Here is a 23,893-nt window from a genome sequence, read left to right on the forward strand (position 1 = left end):
AGAGAGTATTTATTTAAAGAACATGTTAACACCATGTCTACCTTCTTGCCGATCGTCCGTCTCCGGCGTAGCAAATCCTACACCTGGGTTGGCCTGTCTCTAAGGTAAAGTGGCAATAAAACACATTTTTTGTTTATTATTTCTTTATAATTATCTTTTTTACATGCTTCTTACATATTATGCAGTAATGTTATTGTTATGTGTAATTATGTGTAGCCATTTATTAAGGATTTATTATGGGTTTTTAGGCTGAGGAACGAATTAAATGAATTACCATGTATTCTTATGGGAAAATTCGTTTCTACATCCGAACATTTTCTACATCCGAAGTTGATGCTGGAACGGATTAAATTCGTATGTAGAGGTACCACTGTATATATATATATATATATATATATATATATATATATATATATATATATATGTGTGTGTGTGTGTGTGTGTGTGTATATATATATACATATATATATACATATATATACACATATATATACATATATATACACACACATATGTATATATATATATATATATATATATATATATATATGCATACATACATTTATATGTAAATATATACTGTATGGGATTTTGATAGGGGAAAAATCTATTTTTGGGTGCAATAGCCATGATGGAAGTTCCTCAAAAGGCAGCTTTCTACTTGATATTTCTGCGAGTGATATACCAAGAGAATTTTACCTGTAGAGCTATCACAGGGTTCTATTCGCGGGAGCGAATATCCCGAGAGAGATCGTGTATGAAACAGGGACATGTTTAAATCAAGCCACAGCTATCCTTCCCTGATTAGATTTAACCTCGTCTCGAAGGATATGGGATATGACTGGATATGTGGGCGAGAGAGCCGTTACAACATCGATCCCAGTGTGCTAAAAACATGTTCGCTGGTTTGCCATTGTAGTAGCAGCCATCGCATGATGTGAGGCCTCACACTGAGAATTGGGAGGGGATGAAGAGTAACGGGCGGGTCCATCAGGATGACATGGCTATCTCCTGGAAAATTAGATTTATCCTATGTCAAAATCTCTTTTTTGGGGTCGAGCCATGTCACCCTGATGGAAATGTACTCGAGAATTCACATTCTCAGTTGTGGATAGTTGGAGTTTTTAACAAATTTGAGTTCTTAGAATTATCACTAATTATGTAAGGACAAAGGTTCCATATAAATAGTGTGTCATAATATGTGTGTCCACACCTCCACATAGCAGTTGGGACGACAGCCTGGGCCCAGGCTATTATCAGCATGAGCAAGTTTTTTGTAAATTGTTTAGGAACAAAAGAATTATCTGCACAGTCCCACTCACTGTGAATAAAATCTTTGTTCAAAGTGATCTATCAGACCAAAGTCTGTAAAAAAGAAGAGTTAAAAATGGAGGTACTGTACACTGCTTTTCAATTTGGGTACAGTAGGTCCATATAAAGGCAATGCAAAAAGAACTATAATCTCTTATGATTTCCAAAAACTCATAAATGTAACAATAATTGGTGCAATAATATGCACATTGAATATGTGTAGGAGACAGAAGTTTTCAACCCTGGATTTATGTAATAGAGTAACATAGTAATAACATTTCATATGATGAGAGGAGAATATCATCTTTGACTCGTCGCATATAGTTTAACACACACTGTAAATAAGAATATTATTCCACTTGCACTATGTAGACTGGAAAAGTCCCAATTATACAGTCCATTAGAGTCCATGCACAACACTAAGAAGCTCTTTTAATCACACTACCAGCAGCCACCACAAAGTGTTTAATCTCTTCCAATTGCCGCAAGTAATGTTTGAAAAACTCTTGAAGATTTCCATCCCATGTAAGCCTGTAAGCCCTTAAAAGTCATGTACTGGAAAAAGTTTAAGGAAGCGTTAACTTTCCCAGGGTTATGACCCGATGGCTGACTATCAAGGCCAGCCCTTCTGGTAAAATAGGTGAGTTTAGACCTTAGCTGTTTCAAAAAGACATTAGATCCTGATGTTTCCTCTTTGAAAAGTTGTTCACCCTTAAAGGCCCCACTCTTTAATAGGTAGGTCTTAAGGGCCCCAGCCAGAAGGCCAATATATGGGGTTTAGGAAGAAAAACACAAAATTCTGACAAAAATTCACTGAGCTTCGGATGGCAATGGAGAATGCGTATACAAAATATTTTTTCAAAATTCCTCTTGCTTTTATAGTCGCCCTGATGAAGACAAACTCAATAAAACAAAAATATTGTTCCTTACAGGAAAATGCAGTAGTTTTTCTGTTGTCGTAAATTTTGATAATTATTACATTTTAAAGTAAAACAAATTGTGAGCAATGGCATCTGTGTAGATTCCATGAGTCGCAAGACGATGTATTACACGGATATTACACCCTTAGCCCTTCAGTTCTACCACAAACCTCATAGAGAGTACAAGTTTCAGTTTGACCTCTGACATTCACTCGTTTTTACATCTGTTTTTTTCTCGGATTTGGGAAGAATTTCATCATGCTAAAGAAGAAAACACAATTTCAACATCTCGCGAACATAAGGAAGAAGAAAATTCGCTCTAATAAGAGTTCAGAGGTGGGTGATATCGGCAAAATTAGTGGAGAGGGATGATGAAGTGACCGTCTCACCTAAAGAAGCAAGATTATAAACATAAAATTCATAATAATGATGATTTATTAATATTGTCTTTGTAAAAATACAAAGAAAAACTTTGTCTCCCTGTATCTCAAAGCTATACTTATTGACTTTCAAATTCTACCTTCTCCCTTAGTTTTAAAGATATAGCATTGAAATTTGGTATATAACTTAGAAAAACATTATAAAACAATCAAATGTTACCCTTTTTTCCAGTTTTTGTTTCATATTTTTTCCTAAATTTTCCCCTGATTTTTAGGGTTTATTTTTTTACCATAATGAAAAATTTCATATCCAGCAAAAAAAATAACTTCGAAAAAAAAAAAAAAAAAACATCATTTGATTACAGTACATCAGGTCTCTATAGGGTAGTAATCTCAGGTCTTGATATTAATCAAGAGAGGAGGTAGAAGTTGAAAAATTCAAATTTTCAGGATAAATCGCCCTGGCATCGCAAAACCAAAGTTCAGAGGCAAAAATCGTATGCAGTTTTGAGATGTCCTAAGCCACCTTATTAAGTAGTATGAATGTCAAAATCCTGTCCTTAAAAAAACGGCATTATCTGGCCAGCCCCCCTTAAGGCATTCCACGGGCCACAGAGAAGGATCTTCCTTTAGTGGAACGATCTTCTGAGGCCTCAACGTTTTTGGGATGTTCATTTTTAGCCAGGAATGCAGGATCTGGGTAGAGATTTACTTTCCCCGATTCTGAGAATTCAGGGTGGCCATCATCCCTTGAAAGTGCCACAATCTGGCTGACTCTACCACCTGAAGCCATAGTAAGCAAAAAGATTGACTTTTGATTAAGATCCCTTAAAGAGGTAGTGTCGCTATCTATTGAAAAGGATAAGTGCAAGACTTTATCCAATGACCATGAGATGGTCTTGGGAGGAGCATTTGGTTTCAATTTAGCACAAGCTTTTGGGATCTTATTGAATAGTTTGCTATTGAGTTCGATATCATATCAAGAGCATAAGCAATAGGTCTGGTTAGTGGTGATTTACATGAGGCAATAGTTGTAAAGGCCAAACCTTGTTCGTGTAGGGAAATAAAGAATAAAAATACATGAGTCCATAGTAATGGAAGAGGGCTGATGTACTTTTAACGAATTCCACCCATTTTTTCCAGCAAGACAAGTATTGATCTTTCACAGTAGCAGACTTGTATTCTTCTATAAAGTCAATCGTCTCCACAACTCCTAACTTTCTTTAAGCCGCTAGGGTGAGAAAATCATGAGCTGAAGGTTTTTCGTTGTCCAGAAGAAAGCAAAGACAGTTTTCTGTTGAACATCCTGGGGCAGCAGTGGAGACAGTAGAGGAATCTGGAGAGGTTTGAGTTCCAGAAAAAGAGGGTACCAATTGTTCTTGGGCCAATTTGGGGCCACTAGTGCTGCTGCCCCTTTGAAAGTCTGCAGTTTGTTCGTGACTTTCATTAGGAGGCTGAACGGTGGATTGAGGTAAATGTGAGACCACTGGTTCCAATTCAGTGACACCGCATCTGTTCCTGCTGCTTTAGGATCTAAGTTCGGTGCTACATACTGGGAAAGCTTCTTGTTGAAGCTCGTCGCAGAGGTCTATTTGCAGTTCTGGTACTTGCTGTAGGATGAAACAGAATGATTTAGTGTCTGGAGATCATTGTGTTTCCAGGGGCTTGGATCTTGACAGGGCGTCTGTCGTCACGTTGCAAATCCCTTCTAAGTGAACGCTGAGAGATACCAAATTCTCCGCTTTACCAAAGTGAGAATGGCTAAAATTACATGGTCAATCTGAGGAGACCTTGAGCCCTGTCTGTTGATGCAGTGGACTAATTGTCTTGCTGTCGAGAACTAATTTGATGTGTGATTTTTTCTTTGGTTCAGTCTCTTCAGAGTTATAAACACTACCATTGCTTCTGGTATGTGACTGACCACTGACCCTGTATCTTCTTAGAAGGGGAAAGTCTCCCCACCAACCGTGTTCTGAGGTGTCCGTGTGCATTGTCACGGAAGGATACTGTAGAGGGACATGAGTCGACTAGTTCTTGGCAGTGGACCACGGCTTGAGTTGTTTGCGCAGTAATGCCGGGGTTTTGTGGCGAAGATCTCTTTGGGCATTTGATGCCTTTCTTCTCCAGACTCTGTTGGCATCAATGAGTCTTGCTTTTAGAATTGGGTCTGTTGTGGCAGCAAAGTGCAGCGATCGTAAGACACTTTCCTGTTGACGTCTGGTGATTACTTTCAATCGAAGTAGGTACCTGACAGAGTCTGCTACAGTTAGGCCTCGTTCTTCGTGATAGTTAGGTTACAGACACAGGCTCGAAAAGTGAATTCGCCAATAAATACTGCACTAGGGTGGGCTAATTCCTAACCTAAAAGATCTCTGCCCCTTTGTCCCGAGCAGGTGTCAGAGCTAATGATCAACACAGTAAATACTGCATAATATTGTTTTAGTTTGGTTTCTACAACAGTTTATAATCTTATGTACAGTGTAAAGTACATTTGCACACATGTATGCTACGTACTGGACACAGTAAGGTTACAGTACAGTATTATGCTAATGTAAAGTTTACTGATTCGTCATCATCCCCTTACTGTTCTGAATAACAAAATTTGTTTTTATCAAGCAATACTGTACTGAACTTAATACTCACTGATACTGTAGTGCATATTACTGTAATATATGTACAGTAATATTACTAAAGTACAGCTTAACTGTACTAACTATAAGTGTTCGTTGTGATTTCGCTCAGACTCGTAGCCTACACTGCTAATCTTGAAGTATGATCTAACTTCTTATGTGTTGTCTGTTATTCAGTATGTTTTTTATACTTTCTTAAACAGAAATACAGCTTATTTTATAAACTAAAACTTAAATATCATGATAATAATTGTTTCTTTTAAACAAACAAACAAAAACAGTGTATTTGATTACTTTTCAATAGCTGATTCTCTCTCTCTCTCTCTCTCTCTCTCTCTCTCTCTCTCTCTCTCTCTCTCTCTCTCTCTCTCTCTCTCTCTCTCTCTCTCTCTCTCTCTCTCTCTCGATTTCGTTTTGGAAGCATTATTGCATTCTAGAGAATTACGATTATTTAGATTGTTAATTGTGCTTTAATTAAACATCTATGTACTTTTGTTTTAAATTTCTGGTGTATTGACATTAAGTAAAGCAAACAATAAAATAGCCTACTGTAAATTATATATTAAACTAGGACATCAGAAATGTATCGCATCAGAGTTGATGGGATCCATTTTGGATATCATTGTATACATTACCGAAATATTTGTGTTTAAATTAATACCGTAATGTACTGCTGGGTAGAGTATACTGTACTGTACTGTATAACAGTAAATAAATTTGATTTAGAGTGAGTTTGTGCATCTCTCTCTCTCTCTCTCTCTCTCTCTCTCTCTCTCTCTCTCTCTATCTCTCTCTCTCTCTCTCTCTCTCTCTCTCTCTCTCTCTCTCTCATGTTTTTTTCCTTTTGATGTCATAATTATGTATTTACAATGAATTTTTTTATCATTAAATACATTTTATATTTAAAAACAAAACTATTGTATGTACGAACGTACAATACTACTACATATGCACATGAAACACATTAGCGATTTATTTTTCTTTTATTTCGGTAAATAAATAATAGATCATAACATATTTTTCCTTTCAGTATAATGATTATTTATTTGAAATTAATTTTATATCAATAAGTACATATTTAAGTTAAAAATCACAATGAACTGTACTCTGTAGGCTAGTATGTACAAACGCACAATGGTAATACGTATGCATATCAAACGCATTAGTGATTTATTTTTCTTTTCATTTCGCTATATAAATACATAGATCATAACATATTTTTTCTTTTAGTCTAGTGGTTATTTATTTACAAATTATTTTATATCAATAAGTACATATTAAATTTAAAAAAAAAACAACGGGGAACAGTTTATTTTGGTATGTACAAACTAGCATGAGCCATGATTTCCAGGTGGAAGCATAATGTAACATTTTCATGTTTGGTTTTTTAAGTTTATTTTTGTCTAATACTTAAATGAGCATAAATTTTACAGGTACTTCAAGAGAGAATGTTGGAGTTGAGCAGCAAAGTAGAAGTTTTAGAGGGAGAAACTGCCAACATTCATACACAACGCCGCTTAGAAATGAAGATTAAGGAAATAGAATCCAAGTTGGAACTTGAATTAACAACTAGGCAAAGACTGGAGGTTAGTGGCATGATATAGATATATATATATATATATATATATATATATATATATATATATATATATATATATATATATATATATATACATACCTTTATATACATATATATACACATATACACATTATATATATATATATATATATATATGCATATATATATATGCATATATATATATATATATATATATATATATATATATATATATATATATATATATATATATATATATATATAACGGATTTTGAGCGAAGCGAGAAATCTATTTTTGGGTGAGATAGCCATGGCGTCCTGATGGAAGGTTCCTTTTTGGTAGCTTCCTTGGGTATATCACTACTAAATATTCCCAGAGAATTTAACCACAGGTTATCACAGAATTCTAACTTCTGGAGCGAGTATCCTAAAGGTTTCCCTTTTAAGACATCGTATATCAACATGGGACGCATGTATTAACGCGCCACATAGCTATCTACACCCCAAACAGAGTTAACACTTCGGTGTGTAGGGGCGGAGAATAGCTGGGGAGCCGTTCCACAGCTAATCTCGTTCGTGGCTACTTTTGGTACTCGAGACGTAAACAAACGGACGCCATTGCTAAATGACGTCACGTCCGTCCTCATCCTGAAGCCAGTTGCTTGCCGATCGCCATGATACAGCAGAGCAGGGTAGGACCTGAAAAACTGGACGAAGTAGCAGGGAGGGTCCATCAGGACGCCATGGCTATCTCACCCAAAAATAGATTTTTCGCATCGCTCAAAATCCGTTTTTTGGGCTCAAGCCATGGCGTCCTGATGGAAGAATACCAGAGAATCAATGTATCAGGGTAGATTTTCCCCTATTTGAGTAAGTGCCAAGGGCTTTGAACAGGGTAGCATAGTAATCTTAATAGAAGAACCGTAGGGAAGAGACCTTCCTGCCCCCCTGGCAGTGAAGTTCCCACGGGCCATGCCGAGATCAAAGTGGTTATCGAAGGGCTATTCACCTTGCTAGAAGAACCTGAAGAACTTGGAGACAAGACTGAATGGTTGGCATTCATATAGGAACATTCTCAAGGGCAGACAAGTGGTGGTTAGGCACTGTATGTTAATGGAGAATTGTCTGGTCTCTAAGGTATGAAGAGAGTAAGTATTCGTATTGGAATATTACATTGCACAGGTGAATATATAATAAGGGTTGAGACCTTAGTATCTTCATCAACCATAAGAGGAAGGGGATAATAAAACTATGACAGACATGTATTTCATAGTATAAGTAGGAGCGGATTGAGACGCACAAGTAAGAAAATAAAAATTTTATTTCACAATTGCAGAGAATATTAATGAATTGCAATATATGTAAAGTTAATTTACAACAAATTATAATGTACATAGTAATGAAAGACTTGCTCTTGAATCTGAAAGAGAATTTCAAATTTATTAGTAGGCACTCGTTCTCGAGGAACGTCAGTCTTTAAAATAAAACACATCATGCTCTAGGCATGCGGCACTCGTGTGACGACTATGACATTTCACCTGGGATAAGAACAGTTATATGAAAAGCACTAAGTGTTTTCGACATCACTGCGTATCACTCGAGGGTCAACATAGGCACCCGAAGAGTTAGAGTCCCAAGTAACTCACTGTTCTATGCAGAGTTAGGTGCAGGTTTCATAACACTACCTGCGGCTACCACAAAATGTTTGACTTCGTGCACTTGTTTCGCATAATGTTTGAAGAAAACACGCGAGGATTTCCAGCCTGTGAAACTCTTAAGGCTTTCGAAATCCATACTCTGAAAGAAATTCAGAGACGATGCAACTTTTCTAGGATCGTGACCAGCGGGTGTACTGTCAGGATCCGCTCTGCGAATGAAATAGGTGATTTTCGCTCTTAGTTGTTTCAGTGACAGGTCGCTGCCCGATGTTTCTCCTTTGAAGAGCTGGCCTCCACCAAAGTCCGAAGTTCTGCGAAGATAGACCTTGAGGCTCTCTACTGGGCATAGAGAGGCATCTTCTTTCAGGGGGCATATTCTCCAAGGGCCCCATCTTTTGGTGGGTAATTCGTTTTTGGCGAGAAACATCGGATCCGGGAAGAGGGTAAGGTCTCCTGAGTCAGTAAACAGGATATGACCCTCTTCTCTCGATAATGCCACTACAGTATTTCGCTGACTCGGGCTCCTGAAGCAAGAGCAAAAAGAAATATAACTTTCTGAGTCAGATCCTTGAGAGGGCATGAATCATTAACCAAGTTGGAGGCGAAATGGAGCACCTTGTCCAAAGACCAGGAGATCGGTTTCGGTGGGGGTGCTGGGCGTAGACGAGCGCATGCTTTCGGCAGTTTATTGAAGATGTCACTGGACAGATCAATCTGGAAGGCATACAACATTGGTCTAGTCAAGGCCGATTTGCAAGTAGAAATCGTATTGGCTGCCAAGCCCTGTCCACGAAGGTGAATAAAGAAGGACATGCAGAAATCAATGGTGATTTCCGTAGGATTTTTTGCCTTGACGAATGAGACCCATTTTCTCCAAGATGATTCGTATTGCCGTCTTGTGGATTCGGTCTTGTATTCCTCGAGGAAGTCTAGACTTTTTTTCGAGATCCCAAACCTTTTCTTCGCGGCTAGGGAGAGAAAATCATGAGATGAAGGTCTTTGATTTTCGATGATGAAGCGAAGACAGTTGACTTCTGTACTTGCTGGGAGAGAACTGGGCCCGGGAGAGGGATCAGCGTGGGCTGCAGCTCCAGGACCAGGGGGTACCAATTGCTCCGGGGCCACTTGGGAGCCACTAGGGCCGCTGTCCCTTTGAAGGTTCTCAGCTTGGAGAGGACTTTCAGCAGAAGGTTGGTGGGAGGGAACAGGTAGATCTTGGACCATCTGTTCCAGTCCAGTGACATGGCGTCCACTGCCTCTGCCTTGGGGTCCTCGTACGGGGCCACATATCGAGGAAGTTGATTGTTGTCGCTCGTTGCGAAGAGATCGATCTGAAGTTCTGGGACTTGGTGAGAGATGAAGGAGAATGATCTTGCGTCTAGAGACCATTCCGACTCTATCGGGCTTGTCCGGGATAGAGCGTCCGCCGTCACATTGCGGAATCCTTGTAGGTGAACTGCAGACAGGTGCCACTTCTTCCTCTCTGCCAGACGGAAGATTGTCAGAAGCACCTGATTTATCTGGGGCGATCTTGAGCCTTGGCGATTGAGACATCGAACTACCACCGAGTTGTCTAGGGTTAGACGAATATGGATCGAGGGAGGCGGAGAGAGTTTCTTCAGTGTTAGAAGGACCGCCATGGCCTCCAAGATGTTGATGTGAAACGTCTTGAATAGGGGAGACCATGTGCCTTGAGCCTGTTTTTGGTGGGAGTGACCTCCCCAACCCTCCAGCGAAGCGTCCGTGTGGATGTTGAGTGATGGAGGTGGGTGTTGAAGAGGGATGGACCTTTTCAGGGCCGTCGCTTCCGACCACGGCTTGAGGAGAAGCCGAAGTCTTTGGGAGCCGTCTCTTGAGGTCTCTTCAAGCGATGGATGCAGAACGTCTCCAGACTCCCGCGGCATCCTTTAGCTGTGCACGAAGCACTGGGTTTGTCACTGAGGTGAACTGTAGAGAGCCTAGAACTCGTTCCTGCTGGCGTCTTGAGATCCGTTTGGACTTCAGTAGTCGCTTGACAGACCCTGCTATTTCCTTCCTTTTCTTCTGGGGGATGGAAAGGCGGTGTGACTGAAGGTTCCACTGGATTCCTAACCATTGGAACTTCTGAGCTGGAGAGAGGCGAGATTTCTTCGCGTTTATCTTGAATCCCAGATGTTCTAGGAACTGGGTGACTTTGCTGCAGGATTTTAAACAATCCTCGGGCGATGGAGCCCAGACTAGCCAGTCGTCGAGGTAGGCCATCACCTGGACGTCTCGGAGGCGGAGCTGTTGTACTATGGCGTCCGCCAGCTTTGTGAAGATCCGAGGGGCCACGTTGAGGCCGAAGGGCATGGCCCTGAAGGCGTAGCTTTTCCTTTGGAGTCGAAATCCTAGGTAGGAGGAAGCGTGATGGTTCATTGGAACGAGCCAGTAGGCATCCGCCAGGTCTATGGAGACCGTGTAAGAACCTCGAGGCAGAAGGGTCCTTATCTGTTGAAGAGTCAGCATCTTGAACTTGTTGTTCGCTATGAACTTGTTGAGGGGGGATAAGTCCAGAATGACTCTGAGCTTGTCTGAGTCTTTCTTGGGGACGCAAAACAGTCTCCCTTGGAACCTGGTTGACTTTACCCTCCTTATCACCTTCTTGTTCAAGAGATCTAGGACATATTCTTCCAGAAGGGGGGTTGATTGTTGGAAGAATTGCTGGAAGGTTGGGGGTGGTTGAGTCCAACTCCAGCCTAGACCCTTCTTAACGATGCTGTGTGCCCAGGGATCGAAGGTCCAACGATTCTGGAATTGGCGGAGTCTTCCTCCCACCGGAAGCACTTCATTGCTTCTGGTGTCCCGAGGGCTTACTGCCTCGGCCGCTAGCTCCCCTTCCTCCTCTGCCTCTGGAGGGACGGCGAGATGCGTCTCTGCCTGCACCTCTGTTTGAGCCTCTACCTTTGGGACGAAAGGTAGTTGTCTGATGCTCAAAGGCAGGGGTGAAAACCGGTGACTGGGACAAAACCGGTTGGGTGACCAGCTGAAAGGTCTGTTGTGGCTGAGCAGCCACTTGGGGAGTAGCAGGTCCCGGAAACTGCCGTCTCTGTTGACGTTGCTGGGGTTTTGGCTTGAAGGATTTCCTCTTAGGTTGAGGGCCATCGTCCTGAGAGGATTTCCTCTTTTTCGACATGCCCCACTTGTTGAGAAGGTTCCTATTCTCAGTGGCGGCCTTGTCGGTGATCTCTTTCACAAGGTCGGAGGGAAAGAGGTGCTTACCCCAGACGTTGGAGGAAATCAGCCTCCGGGGTTCGTGTCTCACTGTGGCACCTGAGAACACGAATTCACGACAAAATTGTACAGGTCCTTTACCAGAGTTGCCATGTGCGATTTGGCGAGTACCATGTAGTGGTCGGGGACTCTGGTGTCACCAGCCATGACGTCAAGCTGTACTTGGAGGGACATGGATGCTGCGAGCCTTTCCTTCGTGTCTTGTTCCCGACGAAGGAGATGGTCATTAAGTTTCGGGAGGTCTTCATTAAACTGACGTCCAGCCACGTCAGGATCTAGTTTTCCCACCACGACGGTATGCTGGATATCCTTCCAGTGTCGAGCGTCGGGGGGAGTCACCATGGAGAAGGGTCTGCACTCCTCCAGTGCAGGACAGGGCTTCCCTTCTTCCACTGCCTTGTGACACGCAGCGAAGGCCTTTTCCGTAAAGGGAAGGACTGCGTCGTCGGGTGCGACGTAGGTAGGGTGCTTCTTGCTCAGCGCCGGTAGCTTTGAGCAGGTAAAGCCCCTACTTTTAACAGCGTTGGCCAACATAGCCTGGGCCTTCGGGAGATCGAAAACTATCACCTCCTTAGGTTCGGTCTCCTCTTTAGAGGCAGGTTCGGATCGAAGCCGGACGTAACAGTCCGGGTAAGCCTCAAAGCTCGGGAAGAACTCCACTTCTTCCAGGGCAACCGAGCCGATCTTCTCGCTGATGAAGATCCTGCCCGTTGCGATGATCATATGCTCAGCATACCTCCAGGGGTTGGCGTGTGAGCATATCGGGAGATCCTTAACCGAAATCTTCTTCGGTTCTTTGGCACCTCCCATGGACCTGATGTACTCGTGTGTCACTTGAAGCTTCTGGTCCATAAGGGCTTCTATCATACGGAACATCTCCCGGGCGGATGGGATGGGGTCCGGGGTAGCGGAGGTAGACGGAAGAGACACTTCCGTCGGTATAGGAGTAGGGGCGGGGGTGGAAGGCGGAGCGACCTCCTGCTCCGACTCGATGTAATCCACCTGGTCCTCTTCATCGTCCGCGTCTTGGGCCATGAGGGTCCTCTCCGTGTTTTCCGAAATATCCGACATACGTTCTACGTTGTCGGCATCCAGGTGACACTCGTGCATGGACTGGGCCATGACAACATCGGGTTCCACCGATATCTGGACGGTGGGGATCTGATCCTTGGGGACCACAGAATCTGGGTATGCCTTTGGGAACAATAAGGCCCTCATGTCTTCAGTGGCAAGGTACGGTCCAGTGGCGTTCTTCTGGAAGCCACGCACCCATTTGCGTAGCTTCTCTCGAGAAGCGTCCCTAACCTCCGCTGAGGGAGGATTGTTGAACGCGTCGACCAGGCGGTCCTGGCAGACCGTACAGTTCTGCGGGTCCCAGAACTTTAGATCCTCTTTCTTGTTGGCACAAGGGGCGTGGGTCCTACACGCCGTGTGTTCATAAAAGTGCGGGCGCTTCACTGCACAGAAGCTGTGGTCGCACTTCAGTTGCTCCTCCTGTAAGAGAAAGAGAACATGAGTATGGGGGAGTCATAAGGATGACTCTTAAACTAAAGTTAAATATTAATTGATTAATTTTAACTTAACATTAAGTGTGATGCACAGAGAATGGGCGGAAAGAAGGAGATAGATACATACTCCGTGTAACCCGCCCGGCTGGTTACCGTGACCTTCATCCATAGACAATCTGCTGTGACCGAAGGCACAGGGTAGAATTCAACATGGAATGCCCGTAGGGCAGTGGGAATTCTATTGGAAATTGTCAAGGGTATAAGGCTAGGACTGAGGCCACTCAGACACTAGAATTGGGAACTAGAAGATCCCATAGGGTAACGGTTTCCGGCAACCAGCCGTGCTAAGATACACACAGCATGCTGGAAATCTGTGATATGCAAGAAGACAGCATGGTTACTAATAGAACGGTAAGATAATACCAATCCATTTACGTAATCAAGTCATCTGGTTGCGATGTAGGGCTATCAACATCAGATGATAGCTAGTAGAAGGGGGTGCAAGTCGTCTTGACGCCTCCGGAAGGCTCCGGCAGACCGCCGGCACGCCGGAGGCCGCTCCAGCAGAGTTTCTGGCATTAAGGAAGACAATATAGAAGTCAAGAGTAATACCAGGGTGGCGGCCGCCGGTACAGCGGCGGCACGCCGGCAGGGAGCGGCGGCTCCGGCAGCCGGAGGTAGCTGGCTTGGTGACAGGGACAAGGATGGTTATAGCAGAACCGGATTGCCGGCAGTGGATGCCGGCACTCCGGGGGCCGGCCGGTGGACGGACGACTGAGGCTATGAGGAAAGAGGGAAGGCCATCGGCTAGGCGCCGGCGGCAGGCGGCAATCCCCCGGCACACGGGGGACTGTCGGCGCAGAGGGCAAGGGGTAAGTCACCAAGGTAGGAGGTGGGTATCACCGACAGTAGAGGCGGCAAGGGACCGGCACCAGGATAGTGAAAGAGACAGAAGGGGGGATGTAGGGGTCCAGCCACGGACCCCAGGACATCCCACCTGAGTGGGTGTACCCATGATAGAGGCTAGCCCTATCACCCAGAAGCAGGGGCTGCAGAGGACCGGGAGCTAAGGGAGCCCAAGGGAGGGCAGGGAACACCCAAGAGGGGGGAGAACCCCTGTAGACAGAACGCATCCAGTGGCTAACCCCATAGGACACTATGAAGGGTATATGTACCAGAGCGGACTGCACACAGGAGCTCAAGGTAGCCCTATCACTCCACCCTAAGGAGGAGTTGTAGGACAGGGGACAGATGGGTATAGACTAACCTAAGTATAGGCTAGGCCATACAAGAGATAGGTGGGGAGGGGAGAAGAGAAGGGTCTTCTGTGGAGGAGGTTCTGTACCAGAGCGGCCACCAAGGAAGGGAGGACACTCCCTAGCCTAAGGTAAGGCAGCCTGTCTGAAAACGGTGCATGGGTATCGTTTCAGCAAGGTACAGAACTAACCCCTCCAAAACCTAACCTAGAGCAGGGATGTTACACCCTGAACTAGGAAGGATGGAAGACGTATCGCTATTGCAGGAAAGGTCGGAGACCTAGCCCCAGCAATAGAGGAAGGACTAGCTGTTCCTCATTCTCGGACGCAACCCTAAGGGGGGATCATTCCCTTAGGGAGGACAGAGAAGCAATATAATACTCTGATATGAGCTTGATCCCCTTACGTGGTAGGGGGAGCAAGGCTACACAGAGGGGATGCCCTAAGGCAGGGGATGAAGGAAGCATAAAGGGGTCCTACTTGTAGGTTAGGTTAGAAAGACACACTATCTAACCTGTCCCTTATATGGTCCCTGAAGGCGAAAACACTTGCATCACAGTCAATAGTATTGTAAAATAATGCCACTATCTTCATAAATAAACCTAGGATCACTGATAAATATCATGCATGAACACTGATATAGGCGCTCTGGCCTAGGGGCTATACTAGCCAACTGGTATGGGGTCAGTTGATGACCGATAATAAAGCGTCAAAACACGATATAAAAGTTCCTAGCTATGAAGACTAAATAACTAATAGTATCGATTAGTTAATGAGGCCGGAAAAACGCTGTTGAGGCTATCTAAATAAGGCATGCAAAACAACAGCGACGCCATAAAATGGCCGGTCCGGTCGAGGCACAGCTCTGCCACAAAACAACAAATATCTCGAAAAGTAAAAGTTACTTTACGGTCAGAGCTTATTTAAACAATACTGGAACCTTGTACTCAACTTTCCAGAAGAAGGCGAGGCCGAAGGTAGCGACATAGCGAAGATGCAAGCTGATGAAAATACACAAGGGAAAATCCGTCTTAGCAAGGCAAGGTACTAGAAGAAGGATGAGGACGGACGTGACGTCATTTAGCAATGGCGCCCGTTTGTTTACGTCTCGAGTACCAAAAGTAGCCACGAACGAGATTAGCTGTGGAACGGCTCCCCAGCTATTCTCCGCCCCTACACACCGAAGTGTTAACTCTGTTTGGGGTGTAGATAGCTATGTGGCGCGTTAATACATGCGTCCCCTGTTGATATACGATGTCTTAAAAGGGAAACCTTTAGGATACTCGCTCCAGAAGTTAGAATTCTGTGATAACCTGTGGTTAAATTCTCTGGGAATATTTAGTAGTGATATACCCAAGGAAGCTACCAAAAAGGAACCTTCCATCAGGACGCCATGGCTTGAGCCCAAAAATATATATATATATATATGTATATATATATATATATATATATATATATATATATATATATATATATATATATATATATATATTATATATATATATATATATATATATATATATATAATATATATATATATATATATATATATATATATATATATATATATATATTATATATATATATATATATATATATATATATATATAATATATATATATATATATATATATGTATATATATATATATGTATATATATATGTATATATATATATGTATATATATATATATATATATATATATATATATATATATATATATATATATATATATATATATATATATATATATATATATATATATATACATACATACATACGATCTATCACTGAGGCATGCGATGTATATACTTGTCACTAAGCTGGAGGAAGGATCACAAAAACGAAGTTTTTTGGACTAGTGATTTCATAAGTTCATACCTCTTCAGGTCTAATTGACACAAAAAGTTGGGAATAGAATCAAAGTCACCTCTGCGATAGCAGGAAACAAGAAATGATACAATAACATAAAAATTTGTACACAGCTAGTTTAAAAATTACAGCTAGTTAAAAGATTAGTGAGTTTAAAAATTACAGCTAGTTTAAAAATGACAATTGTTTAAATACATTGTTTATAAGTAGTTCATCAAGTTTATACATTCCTGGGCTATTGTTGATCAATTTTACACAGTTTTTTTTTTTTTTTGTGATACAAGATCCTATGATATTGCGTTTTGTTATGTCCTTACAATATAATTTTTGGGCTCAAGCCATGTCATCGTGATGGAAGCTTCCTATAGACAGCTTTCTAAGGGATATTTGGCTACAGTGATACTCCCAGAGAATTGACCATAGGTCTCCAGAATTCTAACTCGGCGCGTGTATCCTTAAAATTTTTCTTAAGGATATCGCATAATATCAGGGGACGTATATCTTGATACGACACATGGCAATCTTCACCCCGAATAGAGTTTTCGCTCTGAGGGGGAAGAGTGGCGAAATCGAAGAGGAGCCGTTATCAAGGTTACCCTTCCTCCCGTACTATTACAGGGTCCAAAATGGTGGCTCATTCCTATTTCAGTAGCGCTTTCGCACGGTGTATCTCCCTGCTTATCTAGTGTTCTAGATCGCTATTTTCGAGGATTTATCATGCGTTCTCCAGCATCTTCTACCTCTGGAAAGTCGAGTATTTAATCTTTCCTGTGTATAATTTTTAGCTCCCTTCTCAGTTAAATTAATATAATTTAGATGTGTTTATCGGAGCGTAGCCGGTAACCGGAGGCGCCATTTTGTTGCTCGCCATACATGCCTTATTTAGCTAGTAGAACAATGTTCACGGTATTTAGCTTTAATGAATTATAGCTATTTAGGCAAAATTACACTAGTGAAGATAAGATCATGCACGTATATTTCCTCTTCCTTAAATGTAACGTTTGTATACATTAGAGTCTCGGTGATATAGCGTAGCCGAGATCTCGCCCCGCACTGGGCTAACATAGCCTATGCGTTTTAGTATACTTTGGTACATTATCCCCGTTTACCCTTGCGTATCGTTTTATCGATTCAACAAGAGATAGTATAACTCTTAGAATAATTTATATAATTCGATACTCGTCTCTTTTAGAGATTTAAGGGTAAACCCTTCCTTCCCTCTAAGTATCGCCGTTAGGCGACAACCCTATATTGATCTTGCCATAGAGTAGTATACTCCGGCTTGCCTAGGCTAGTGTTTTCTGTCTTCCCCCTTGCCGGCGAGTATCCCGGATTGGTTTTACAACAGTAACTCAGAGTATTCAATCTTTATGCCGATAACTCGGCTGCCGGGTGAGTAGTCACTCCCCTGCTGGCTTACAGTTGCAGGCATAGGAAGCCTAGCTTCCCTAGCCGGCATCCGAAGTGGTATTACAATGCCGCTACCTTCTCTCTTGTGGTCTAGAAGACAAGTCTTGTTTCGGCAAGTTCCTTGGCTGAAGAATAGATATTCTTCTGCCGCCCAGGGCGGCGCCGATATTGAAACCATGTTTCTGATTTGTGACTGGAAATGGCCGGCAATCCTGCCGCCTTCTCCCGACACAACACTCAAGACCCTTTCCCTGCCCCTCTCTGTCCTTTAGCTATAGCCTAGCCATCGCATGTCTTTGGCCGGTGTTCTACAATCTCCCCGCTTGCCAGGTGGGCTGTGCTGCTGGCCAGGCTCCTACATAGGTGGCTTGATAGCCGCTCGGACCTTCCCCTTACGGACGCAAGGCTCCGGGTAAGGTTGTGCCGGCCATGATGGCTGCCGGTGGGAGACCCTAATGTCTTTGAGTGTTCTTCAGTCCTCTCTTTGACTGCCATCCACATCCCTGGAACCGGCAATGGCCAACAACAGATCTTGTGGCTGGGTGGAAGCTAGAATGATTCATTCCCCACTTCCATTTGAAACCTCATTCTGGAAGAAGGCAGTAGGGACAGTAGTACTTACACCCTTATTTTGTACTAAACTATAATAACGTAGCCCGTGTCTCCATGCTCTCTCTCTCTCTGTTGGCTAGTGCCGTCAGGTACTAACCTAGCCGGCATGGACCGGTGCCGCCAGGTATTAGCCTAGCCGGCAACATGCCGGCTGGACTGGTGCCGCCAGGTACTGAACTACAGCATATGCTTATACAGTAGCCAGTATTTCTGCAGTATAGTACATAGTGCAGGCAGAAAATTATAGTATATATTATACAGTAGTTTATATTTTCCAACATACCCTGTGTATCCTTTCACAGTCCATTGTTGAGACCAATTATACTATTGAAGTGAAGTATTCCTTCAATAAACTGATGAATCATAGTCATCAGATCACATATCTTTACCCTACAATATTAATACTCTTTTATGAAAGGGTTAGTGCTAGTATACACTAATTCTAACTCTAGAAGTTAGAACCCTTCCACTCTAGTTTTCCCTTAATAAGGAAATTCTATATATTAATATTGAGGGAGGTCACAGCAATTGGCTGAACAGGAGACACAAGTATGTGTCTTTCCTATTTCCTTTCTAGCGTACTATCCTAAGCTATAATGGTTAATACCAAATTTTCTTGCATGAAAACACATTAATTTATCAAGTGTGATAAATTACCGCATACTAATTTAAATTTCCTTTCTTTACAGGAGGACCAAAAGCTGAAATGTGAGGTGATGTACTCTAACCACAAAAGTAGGAACTTTTGTGGTCACACTATGTGCAGGTCTCATGCCGCCTGCGTAGTGACAAACGAAACCTTGAGGGATTGGGTCCCCAAGGACTGTAACGTCTTCTCGGCCTTGGTGACCGATGGTTTTGGCGACCCCAAGTCGGCGGAGTCGAGGGATGCAGCACATGAGAAGCTAAGGAATGGGTACAAGGGTTCCAAAAGAACTCTCCGGTACCGTACCTCCCCAAGGATATGATGCGAAGCTTGCTGTTCCCAAAGGCAACAGCTGATGCCGTCGTATCCCAGGCACGACCCAGGCCTCCCTGCGTCCAGATCGCAGTAGAGGCTGATGTCAGCGAAGCCTTACAAGGCATGGACATCCACCAGGAGGAAAGGAGGACAGTGTGTCCACAGACACGGATAAGGATCTTCTTCGAGACAATCCTGAAGATGAGTCAACTCTACCACCAGGAGGAGATGAGGACCATGACTCGACAGAAGCGGAGTAACCCCTTCTGCATGTACCGGCAGTCGAGTCGACACCGTCTACGTCTTCGGCTCCTACCCCTCCATTAGACTCAATGGGTCATGCTGTTTTGGCCCACATTACCACTCTAATGGAATATCTACGTAAGGAGAACGTAGATTTGAAAGAAAAGATGACGAGAGAGTTCCGAGGGTCTTACAGCAACCCAGAGTGAAGGACCTGCCACCCTGCTCCGAGACCAATCCCTGGAGGTATGTGGAGTTAATGCCAATTACTAATGGAAAACTCCACATCTCGGAGAAGTTGGAAGCCGTCCATCTGGACAACATTGAGTTTTGGCCTAACTTTGTGGCTTATCCGGAGTGTTTCATCCGGCTGAAGAGTGAGCCAGCGTCAAGAGAAGAGACAGAACCAAAGGAGGTCATGGTGTTCGACCACGACAAGGCACAGCCTTTCTTGATGAGTAGCCTGAAGAAGGCAGGATACACTAACTCGCGAGTTACTGCACTGAGCAAGAAACACCCTACCTTTCTTGCTCCTTCTTCAAGAGCCTTCCCCTTCTTCAAGAGCCTTCCCCTTCATGTCGAAGGCTTTTCTGAGCATGCTCAAGGCCGCTGATGCAGGCAAACCATGCCCTACACTAAAGGAGTGTAGGCCTTTGTCTCTGGCTTGCCCGCAGATGAGAAGGAATGGAAGGAGGTCCACCTAACCTACTCAGTATCGAAGCTTGACACAGACATCGCGGGGCAGCAGTTCAGCGAAAACCTACCGAAGCTATCGGACTTTCTCTTGCGAAGGGAGCAAGAGACAAAAGAGAGGCTAGCCGCCTCCCTTTCCCTCCAGAACTGCAGGGAGATGTGTGCAGTCAATGCCAGCACCCCAGATATGTACACCGTCCTGGCCAAGATGCACATGGCCATCCTCGTAAAGGACCTGTACGCCTTCGTGAAGGCCAGGAGGGCCTGTAGGGAGTTCGTGTTTGCCAATGCAACGGTCAAACACGAACCCAGGAAGCTGATTACTTCCTGTATTTGGAGTAAGGACCTATTTCCAAAGGAAGTGGTCCAAGAGGTATTAGAGAAAGCTGCCACGGAGAATAGGAACCTTCTCCAAAAGTGGAGTATCTCCTCAAAGAGGAAGTCTTCCCCGGATGCTGTCCCAACCCAAGAGGAAGACAAAGAAGCCACGACTACCTTCTTGGCCTGCCCAACAACATCCCACGCTCACCATGACCACGATGCCCGAAGTGGTAGCTAAACCACAGACCACCTTCCAAGTGGTGCCTCAACAGCTGGTAGCCCAGTCACCAGCCTTCAACCCAGGGTTTGAGAGGCACACCACTACCTTTCGCCCGAAAGGAAGAGGATCTCGACGGGGCTCCTCAAGATACCCCTTACGAGGCAGGGGAGGACGCGGTCAGGGTGGCACACCCTCAGGACCATCTTAGCAATGAGATGCTCAAAGTAGGAGGGAGACTCCTTTACTTTCGGGATCGTTGGACCTTCGATCCCTGGGCCCACAGCCTCATCAAAAGTGGACTAGGATGGAAATGGAACAGATCTCCACCTTCATTTCCTCAGTTCTTCCAACACTCCACCCCCTTACTGGAAGAATATACAGTACCTTAGAACTCTTGAACAAGAAGGTTATAAGGAAAGCAAAGTCCATCAAATTCCAGGGAAGGCTGTTCTGTGTTCCCAAGAAGGACTCGGACAAACTCAGAGTCATTCTAGACTTGTCGCCACTCAACAAATTCATCGAGAACAACAGGTTCAGGATGTTAATCCTTCAACGCATCAGGACCCTGTTACCAAAAGGGGCATACACAGTCTCAATAGACCTGACAGATGCTTACTGGCACCTTCCAGTCAGCCGCCCCCTCTCCTCCTACCTAGGATTCAAGTTACAGAAGACAAAGTATGTCTTCAGAGCCATGCCCTTCGGACTAAACATAGCCCCAAGAATCTTCACGAAACTTGCTGACACAGTCGTACAACAACTACGCCTAGAAGGCGTTCAGGTAGCAGCATACCTGGACGACTGGCTGGTGTGGGCAGCATCCAAGACTGCTTGTCTGCAACCATCCAAGAAAGTGATCCAGTTCCTGGAACATCTGGGATTCAAGATCAACTAAGAGAAGTCATGTCTCTCTCCAGCTCAGGAGTTTCAATGGCTGGGAATCCACTGGAACTTGAAGTCACACCGCCTTTCCATTCCACCAAAGAAGAGGAGAGATTGCGGGGTCTGTCAAGAGACTACTGAAATCCGACAGGATCTCAAGACGCCAACAGGAAAGAGCACTGGGCTCTCTCCAGTTTGCAGCAGTAACAGACCCAGTGCTAAGAGCACAGCTGAAAGAAATGTCAGGAGTCTGGAGAGCATACGCATCAAACGCTCGAAGAGATCTACAGAGACTGGTACCGACTTTACTACGATCACTTCTCAAGCCGTGGTTGAAGGTCAAGAGCCTAACAAGGACCGTTCCCTTACAACCACCTCCCCCATCGGTGACCATCCACACGGATGCCTCGACGGAAAGATGGGGAGGTCACTCCCATCAAAGGAAAGCCCAAGGGACCTGGTCATCCCTGTTCAAGACCTTTCACATCAATATTCTGGAGGCCATGGCAGTCCTCTTGACATTGAAGAAACTATCCCCTCACAGATCTGCCTACATCAGGCTGCTCATTGACAGCGAAGTGATAGTGAGATGTCTGAACCGACAAGGCTCGAGATCGCCCCACATCAATCACGTAATGTTAGCCATCTTTCGTTTAGCAAAAAAGAAGAGATGGCACTCATCAGCAGTTCACCTACAAGGGTTCCGCAATGTGATGGCAGACGCTCTATCCAGGCTAAAGCCGATAGAGTCAGAATGGTCCCTAGACAGAGACTCATTCTCCTTCATCTTGGCAAAAGTCCCAGAACTGCAGATCGACCTCTTCGCGACGAGCGACAACAAGAAACTACCTCGATACATAGCCCCATACGAGGACCCTCTGGCAGAGGCGACAGGTTGGAACAGGTGAACCCGGATCTACCTGTTCCCTCCAACAAATCTTCTGCTGAGGGTCCTCAACAAGCTGAGATCCTTCAAGGGGACTGCAGCAGTAGTGGCCCCCAAGTGGCCCAAGAGCAATTGGTTCCCTCTGGTGATGGAACTGAAGCTGAGGCTGGTCCCTCTACTGAACCCAGCTCTATCCCAATTGGTTCAGAAGTCGACTGTCTTCGCTTCATCACAGAGAACCCAAAACCTTCATCTCTTGATTTTCTCGCCTTAGCAGTCAAGAAAAGATTTGGGATCTCGAAAGACAGTATAGACTTTCTAGAAGAATACAAGTCAAAGTCAACCAAAAGATAATATGAATCGTCTTGGAAGAAGTGGGTTGCTTTTGTTAAAGCAAAAAAGCCGACAGAAATCTCAATAGACTTCTGCCTGTCCTTGTTCATCCACCTTCACGAACAAGGCTTGGCTGCCACCATGATAACTGCGTGTAAGTCAGCTTTGACTAGACCTCTTCTATACACCTTCCAGGTGGACCTGGGGAACAAAATCTTCAACAAGATTCCGAAGGCATGCCCTAGACTTAAACCAGCAGCCCCTCCGAAGCCCATTTCTTGGTCTCTGAACAAAGTCTTACACTATTCTTCAACATTAAACAATGAAGATTGCTTTCTAAAGGATCTAACAGAAAAAGTTATTTTCCTGTTCACTATTGCCTCCGGGGCTAGAGTTAGTGAAATAGTAGCCCTATCAAGAGACGGGGGCCATATTCAGTTTACAGAAGTGGGAGAGCTGAGTCTCTTTCCTGATCCTATATTTCTCGCCAAATACGAGCTACCCACCAAAAGGTGGGGTCCCTGGAGAATCTGCCCTCTGAAGGAAGGTGTCTCTCTATGTCCAGTAGTGTGTCTAAGGGTCTATCATCGAAGTACTTCAGACTTTAGGGGAGGACAGCTCTTCAAAGGCGAAACCTCAGGATCAAACTTATCCCTAAAACAACTGAGGGCGAAGCTAACCTACTTCATTCGCAGAGCGGATCCTAATAGTACACCCGCAGGTCATGATCCGAGAAAAATTGCTTCCTCACTGCACTTTTTTAAGTATATGGACTTTGAGAGACTCCGCTCATACACTGGTTGGAAATCCTCCACGCCTTAAAACATTTTGTGGTGGCGGCAGGTAGTGTTGCGAAACCTGTCGTATAGTGCTGCGATAAACAGTGAACTATTTGGGACCGTTTCAATTTGGGTGAAAAGGTGTTGACACCTTGCTCTGCAATACCTTTTGATTAAGTGTCACCCTGGTGACACTAGGACTGTTCTTT

General features: G+C 44.0%; 1 protein-coding gene across 6 annotated transcripts in view; it reads left to right on the plus strand.

The window, feature by feature from the left end:
• Positions 1–23,893, plus strand: part of LOC137657944 (uncharacterized) — a 201,223-nt gene that overhangs the window by 134,803 nt on the left and 42,527 nt on the right. For all 6 annotated transcript variants that reach the window (XM_068392657.1, XM_068392660.1, XM_068392658.1 and 3 more), the window contains one exon: positions 6,675–6,827. In XM_068392657.1, the coding sequence (XP_068248758.1) occupies positions 6,675–6,827 (153 nt within the window). The remainder of the gene's footprint in view (positions 1–6,674; positions 6,828–23,893) is intronic.

The sequence above is a fragment of the Palaemon carinicauda genome, chromosome 18 (genome assembly GCF_036898095.1).
Source record: "Palaemon carinicauda isolate YSFRI2023 chromosome 18, ASM3689809v2, whole genome shotgun sequence".
Taxonomy (NCBI): domain Eukaryota; kingdom Metazoa; phylum Arthropoda; class Malacostraca; order Decapoda; family Palaemonidae; genus Palaemon; species Palaemon carinicauda.